Raw genomic sequence first — 8,255 nt, 5'->3', positions numbered from 1 at the left:
GACCCAAAAAATAGGACTCTATCAATTTAGTTTTAAAACTAACCTGAATAAATAAAATGAACGCTCATAACCAAATCATTCATCAAAACCCAGAAAATAGGACTCTATCAATTTAGTTTTAAAACTAACCTTTCTCTTCACTACCAACCTTGATCCATTTCTCTGAATACTCCAAACAATCGAAAACTTGACGTGACACACACACACACGAGAAAAAACATGGTACTAAATGCTTCGTCTTCAGGTGTTTTGTTTGAGAACTTTAAATAACGTTTCTCTTACCTTCCTCTTCAGTGTCCACCTCGATCCATTTGCTCTGTGTACTCCAAGCAACCGAATTATTTGCAGTAATGCTCAATAAGTAACTTGTTGCTGGCTCTAAGCCACTAATGACAGCTGCTCGTTCAGACCCATCCACAGTCTTGTTGCCTAACCACTTCTGTTGTTGCCCTAAACGTGTGATTTGACAAGTTGATACCCAAACAGCCTAACTTATAGGAATAATTGCAAATATACTTATAAAGTCATAAATTTCAAAATTATCATCACTAAGAATTAGTTAATTGGACTGCCTTCATTTTTGCCCCATAATTCAATCGCTTTATTAACCTTCTCTTTTAGAAATACTACATATTATTAGTTTTATTTAAATTTAACCCAAAATACCACATTGAGCTCATCTTTAGAATGTTTCAAACTAAATTATTATGTTAACAAAACATAAACTCAACATTATTAGTAGTACCTTTCAAATATTGAAATAGTTTTAAAACAAGCTGCTTAAGGTGCTTAAAACTGACTTATATAAAAAACGTTTAGTTTGACTTTAAAAACTTAATTTTTCTCACATAGCCACGGTATTACAACTAATAATGGTGCATTTTGTATAATATCTGATAACAACCTGGTCTCGCTAATGAAAAATTTGTTTTACACGAGTTCTAAAGCCTTACTCTGATAACGTTTTCCAGCACTTACCATGTGCTATGACGTCTTAACTTCAAGAGTACTACCATCGGTTAGAGGAAATGTAGGCCTAAGGTAGGATTGTGTGGGTTTCTTGCTGTTAGATATGTGATTTTATTGTAAGAAGCAAATGTACAACGTTTCGACAAGGTTTTGTCATCATCAGGTACCTGATGATGACTAATAATGTCTCCAGCCATTATTAGTCTCAAAGTGGGTTCCTCGTCATCGAATAAATGTATATTTGTTATTGTAACAACGGGCTCATATACGGCATTTGAACTATAATATTCATATTAGAATGTTAAAGGCCTTTGTTAATAAGCTGTATAAATACTTGAAAGATCACATGTTGAACATTGCCAATATTTATGTAGAACAGCTAGATGAATATTTGCACCCACTCCTGTACATATATCGACATCTGTTTGGATTTTTAGAGCAAAGTCACATTAGGCTATCGGCTGTGTTCAGTGTGGTGGAATCAAACCCGGATTTTAGCGTTGTATGCATTCTCATTTACACTTTCCTTCCTGTAGTAATAAGAAACGTTGTTCACGTACATGTCGGGATCAAAGGAATATTTGTCCAAATTCAAAAGCTACCCATCCGCAATCCAATTCTTCAACCCCTGAGTTGTTGATCAAAGAGGGTTAAAACTTCCAACAAATCGTGCCATCAACATCATTTGAGACACGCTCTCATCTTGGTGCCTTTTCTTTTTACTTTTCACATATATAAACATAATTTTTAAACACTATAGTCTATTGTAAGTTATATATAAAAAAAAAATGTTTGGTATAATCACCTTACAAAAATATCTCTCGCCGACTTAAAATCAAACAAGTGATATGTTATAAACATATTGGATTGTTTTTATTTTATTTTATAGTTTAATTACTATTTTGCTGGAGTGAGAAGTGATTGAACCTGTCTTTATATTGAAACTTATCAGAAATAAGTAACTTAACCTGGGTAAGACAGTTACGCGCCTTTCTGACACAAAAAGTTACTGGTTCAGCTTGAATTGATTCTGTCAAATAGTTAATGCTGTATCATCGAGATATGAATAAAATCATATATACTTTTCTGTAGTTGATTGATTAAATCAACAAAACTATTTAGAGGGCGTATCCGCTGATTTAGTGCATGCCACAAAGAAATTACGCAGAATTGAAAATTGGATGCATCACAAAATACCAACCGCGATAACCCATGCATTTTTGGCAAGTATACTTTCTGGAGAGAGAAGAAAGACCTATCTTCCAAAAGTGCTTTGGTTAACGGTTTTTCTTATTTTACAGCTTGAAATATGCCTTATTCTTTTCAGTGTTGTGGTTGCGGCTTACTATTATGAACAGGCCAGGATTAGAGGTTACGGTGCGCGAACTGTGACCCCGGTGATTCGTGACCTGTTACCGCTAAAACAAACTCTGTACTTTAGGGCTGTGATTGCATTATAAACGTGGCGGTTAAGTCCTACTTTCGATCAGACAAAAGCAGCCCGAGAATTGGTGGTGACTATTGTTGACTAGTTGGCTTCCATTTTGTCTGTCAGTTCAAAATTAAGAATGAGTTTGCGCAGACAGACATTGTACAGCTCTGCCAGAAAGTTATACAACAGCTGCAATATTATTATTTTTTTAGCTTCAAGTAACAAGTAAGCTTATTACGTGGGGGAATAGTAATCTGACTTACAACGGGTAGAGTGACAGGTAACAGTCGAAACCAATCAGTAGTGAGAACATTTATTTTATTTAACTTGTCATTTGAACCCCTGTATACTTTGAAAACGCACAAGTCTAGGTTGACTTCTCTGTTATATGGGTATAGCTATTACTGCTTATGAACTGATAGATTAGAGGGAAGACAGCTAGTCAATAGCATGCATCATTAATTCTTGGGGTACTCTTGTCTGACCAAATAATGAGATTTAACTGTTTACATAGCGCACCCCCCTCCCTGACCCAAACTTCGCGGCAACGAGACGCGAACCATGTGAGTCCGTATCAATAGTCCCTACATGCTAACCATCAGACTTTGCCTTGCCAGTTTTAGTGGAGGAACTAAGGGCAGTTTTATTTAAAATATATTTGTCACTTTATTATAGCGCCCGATGGTTAAGAGTATCTACCAAATACTTAAAATCCTTTCCAGGCTAGTCTACAGTGGCTCAGCGGTAAGTCTGAAGACTTATAACGCTAAAAAACGGGTTTCAAGGGCTAATTCGTTCTTCCCGTTTTGGCCCTATTTAATATTTCACCACAACTACATCTACATTTTCAGCCTGAATGGCACCTTATCTGGTACATGAGCCAAACGGCCAGACCAGAAGGTTTAGGCCTAGCCAATCATAATTTAGAATTGGCCAGATGGAGAGCAACAAAGTCAGCAACACCTGCCGATTAGACAAGTTCTAGAGGAAAATATTCCATTTATTTACATACAAATACAATGGAAACTCTTGTGAAAAATTCATATTTTGGATTGTGTGAGAATTCTGGGAAAGGAACAATCACGACGCTTCTGAACCAAACAACCTACTTGTTCCATGTACCAGTTTATAATTACCCTGACATTAAAAGAATAAACCCTTTGATAATAATATCTAAGCAGGCAAATAAAATACATCAGTTTTAGACGCTAGCAAGGATAAAAAAATACTGATAGAAATGATAATACTATTTATTTATAACTAGAAATACGAAAAACCCTTACCAACATTTTTTTTCCGATATTTTATTAAGTACCAAGAGATGTCGCTATTTCCGTTGTATGGTTCCACCCAGGCAAGAGAAATAGTTCTTCCCGTCACGTTGGTGACAGAAATGTTAGATACTGGACCGGGTGCCTCTGATAAAATACACGTACAAGTTATTTCGTATCTCGTATATATATATGGGTACTATTTCTAATACAGAAGTGTGGGTACTATTTCAAATATTTCTAATACAGAATTGTGGGTACTATTTCAAATATTTCTAATACAGAATTGCGGGTACTATTTCAAATATTTCTAATACAGAATTGTGGGTACTATTTCAAATATTTCTAATACAGAAGTATGGGTACTATTTCAAATATTTCTAATACAGAATTGTGGGTACTATTTCAAATATTTCTAATACAGAATTATGGGTACTATTTCAAATATTTCTAAACTGTCTTAGAAATATTTGAAATAGTACCCATACTTCTGTCTTAGAAATATTTGAAATAGTACCCATACTTCTGTATTAGAAATATTTGAAATAGTACCCATACTTCTGTCATGTATGAGTACTATTTCAAATATTTCTAATACAGAATTGTGGGTACTATTTCAAATATTTCTAAGACAGAAGTATGGGTACTATTTCAAATATTTCTAATACAGAATTGTGGGTACTATTTCAAATATTTCTATGACAGAAGTATGGGTACTATTTCAAATATTTCTATGACAGAAGTATGGGTACTATTTCAAATATTTCTATGACAGAAGTATGGGTACTATTTCAAATATTTCTAATACAGAATTGTGGGTACTATTTCAAATATTTCTATGACAGAAGTATGGGTACTATTTCAAATATTTCTAATACACGTGTTTTTATTTTGCTGCTATTTTAATTACACAGAACGATAACGGTGCTAGAAAACATATATGTTACAAACATTATCCTATTCTTTCAGAAGTAACTAATGATATTTTCTGGCATTTTTTATTTGGAAATACAGACAGTAATGTACTTTTATATATATATTATGTGCCTATTAAGTGTATATTTATTTTTTGAAATTTGAATAATAACGCTTGTTTCTTTAAAAAATGTTTTACTTTAATGACCTTCTCCTGAATGTGTAAATGATAGTATCCACTTCAAGTTTTTTATACTACCAATGTAACAATTTCCCTACTTATTCAACATAAATTATAATATCCGAATAAATTACCTCGCACTCATTTATAATATCCAAATAAATAACCTCAGGCTCATTTATAATATCTAAACATGAGGTTAATTATGTTTATACTGTAAGTCTGAAATCAAAGGCTCATTTATAATATCTAAACATTTGATTTCAGATTCACAGTATAAACATAATTAACCTCAGGCTCATTTATAATATCTAAACATTTGATTTCAGATTCACAGTATAAACATAATTAACCTCGGGCTCATTTATAATATCTAAACATTTGATTTCAGACTCACAGTATAAACATAATTAACCTCAGACTAATTTACAATATACATATATATAATCCAACTCAGGCTTATTTATAACAATATATATAATTAAACTCAGGCTTACTTATAATAATAAAATAATTTATTTTACGCTCATTTATAATGTATAAACAATTGCCTCCAGACTCATTATAATATTCAAATAATCAACCTCTGACCTATTATAATATCCAATTTAGTTTTGGTACAAAACTCTAAACTCTCCATACTAATATATCGCCTCTTGTGTAAACAAAAACGAACAAAACTAACCTTTAGCTTAATTACCTTTTGATATTTAAGTATATGTTTCATGCATTTTTCTTGAACATGCTAGATTACATTAATACGTAATCATATTTACTGACTTTTAACTTACGAAACATTGCAAGAACTTTTTTTAAAATACTAAAAATTAGGTTTGTGGTTTCTAGAAAAGCAATGATAAACAGGGTCACTAAATTCCTGGACACCGTATCAATAAATCATGATGTCGTTCCCAAGTCTGAGGGTCGAGATTATGGTTGTACACTGTTCTCTATTCTTCGTTGCCTGCACCAACAGTCCAAATTCAAGCTTCTCATCTCTAATCCATTTTCTAATGTCATCAGAGCCAAGTGAGTTTCTTCCTGCCTGTCGCTCTTTTTCCCTCTATTTTTACCCATCAGAATCTCAACCAGCCCTCCCTCAAATTTAATTATGTGTCAAAACGTTGATACAATGCTCTCTAGATTGCGAAACGCTAGGACGTGACTTTCGATCGCCAAAAGCCATTACGCTATTTAGCGATGGGACAGTTAGTGAGATTATGTTTAAGCTATCAGATTGCAGGGAATGTTCCCTCGTTTGAAAATAATCGAATAAGCTAAGATTTTAGCTAACATTCTATGTTAAAGATTTGACTGACTGTTACATTTTTTTTTCCGATACCGAAGGATGTACTTGGGTAACGTTTAATAACGATAAAGATATCGAAATCTTTATTCTATTTACCCTTTGTGTAATTATTGATAAGTGAATTGTCGAAACAATATAATAGGAGTAGTTAAAAAATAATAAATAATAGTATTATGAAAATCAATTTATTGAAATAAAAGTTCTGATGAACCGGTATGTAATTATTTACTTGTGGTCATTGTATTGGAAACCTTCACGTACTTGTATCACAGAATGGCACGAAGTCTTCATATATGGCCAGTTTGACAAGTACATCTTTTCTTACAAATAGAGGAAACAGGATAGATTTGATACACGAATTCCTCTGGGAAGAAAGGATCACTTAAACTCTCGAAGCAACTATACAACTTTTCAAATCCTTTGAAGTATGCGGTTCTTTAATCTTCAACATCCATTTCTTGGTTTAATCTATTTCATGAACTACTACTGTACTACTAGTCTTTACTTTGAGTTTCACCAAATTCAAGAAGGCATGTGTAGAAGCATACCTACAAATATGAACACGTCTTTTTCAGAGGTTTCATCAGAAAACAATGATTTAACCAACTAAGATTCACAATGGACTAGAGAGTTTCTATCCTTCCATATTTTACTGTAAAGACAGAATTATTATACACATCATTTTCATCAGATGTAAAACTGAATTATAAACAGAGTGAAAGGTTATGAGCAAGGGGAATAACATTTCCAATCATGAATTAATTGTTAGCATCTTCACTTGGTTTCGTCAGAAGTTGCATGCGAATTCCTATGAAACATAGGATCGTTTAACCTCTGAGAATAGGGTAACTTTTGTTTTTTTATTCAGTCGGAATTCTAGGTGGCGCTCACAATAATGGGGTAATGTATATATATAGAAGTTTCTGATACTGGAACGATAAAGCTAAGGAATATTTAAGGTTTTTAAGCCACTGTATTAACTATAAACAGCACAGTTTTGAAAGCAAAGTGTTTACAAGAGTTATAACTGCACCTTTTATTTACTAAGTTTGATTACCTTGTATCGACATTTGAAACTTCATCACGTCTTCTCCATAATCATTACGTGCAAGACAAGAATAAATTCCCGAGTCGTTTCTGGTCGTCCTCATGATTCTCAGGGTCGACAGTTGATTCGAATGTGGAACTTCTAATACTGTTAACCTTAACGTATCGGAAATATCAAAAAAAGAGGCTTAAACAACGTTATCCAGTAATTTGCGTAACTTATAACTAATTAACTGCTTACAAACCCATGACTAATCGTTTGTAAGAAATAACATATGAATGACATTTTGAATTCAAATATTGCATATGACCCTAAGCTGTATTAAGGCTGTTCTATTTCGAAACGTTTTCAATGCTACAAGTAAGGGTTAACATTTTATTATTCTAAAGGAAGAATATGCTGATTGAAGAACTGTAACTGATCATGACGTTAATCTTTTCGTATTGAAATTCAATATTAACAGAAAAACATTATTTCATAAAGTTGTAAAAAAACCGTTTACAATTAACTACAAAACCACAAACATATCGTCTATTTTATATCCATTCTGCTTAAAACTCTAAAATTATTTTTAAACTTCCTGTAATTGTTTACAACTATTTCTTGATTTGTACGGAAAACTAGCAGAAGATATCGTTAAATTCACAGATTTTGTTCTTTTTTTTTTTAACAGGATAAATGAAAATCTAAGAACATTTTTTCGTGTGTCAAATATTTTTGTTTTTGAAGCTAAAATAATTTTAATTACAGGTTAAAATATCACGTTGAAACTAAAACGACTAATACATGCCTATTAGAGACTTAACACAAGCTGCACGTATATATGTATTGTTACGTCTCTGGTCGTTAGTTTGTTTCCCGTATAAATTCTTTCCGATGAAACTTTAGCGATACAAGTCATTTCTTAAATAAAACTGGTTTATTATTTCTGAATACAACTTTGCAATACACTTAATTTCCATAACAAACGCTATAATTCACAACGAACGCCTCACGTGCTCGACTCAACTGTCCGTATCTATCTCTGGCTGCAGTTCAATTACACATTATCGCCGTCACTTCTTGGCGGCTTATATATACAAGAGCCCGGCATGGCCAGGTGGATAAGACGCTCGACTCACAATCTGAGG

At 33.0% G+C, this 8,255-nt stretch overlaps 1 protein-coding gene across 1 annotated transcript in view; it reads right to left on the bottom strand.

Annotated features, from left to right (window-relative positions):
* The window catches only part of LOC111085863 (Down syndrome cell adhesion molecule homolog), a 113,827-nt gene that overhangs the window by 28,362 nt on the left and 77,210 nt on the right, over positions 1–8,255 (bottom strand). The window contains exons 8-10 of the mRNA XM_022386408.1: positions 7,135–7,280; positions 3,685–3,819; positions 283–450 (exon numbers count right to left, since the gene is read on the bottom strand). Coding sequence (XP_022242116.1) covers positions 283–450; positions 3,685–3,819; positions 7,135–7,280 — 449 coding nt within the window. The remainder of the gene's footprint in view (positions 1–282; positions 451–3,684; positions 3,820–7,134; positions 7,281–8,255) is intronic.

Source organism: Limulus polyphemus, unplaced genomic scaffold (assembly GCF_000517525.1).
Source record: "Limulus polyphemus unplaced genomic scaffold, Limulus_polyphemus-2.1.2 Scaffold669, whole genome shotgun sequence".
Classification (NCBI taxonomy): domain Eukaryota; kingdom Metazoa; phylum Arthropoda; class Merostomata; order Xiphosura; family Limulidae; genus Limulus; species Limulus polyphemus.
The sequence above is the reverse complement of the archived record's forward strand: the minus strand, read 5'-3'. Positions and strand labels throughout refer to the sequence as shown.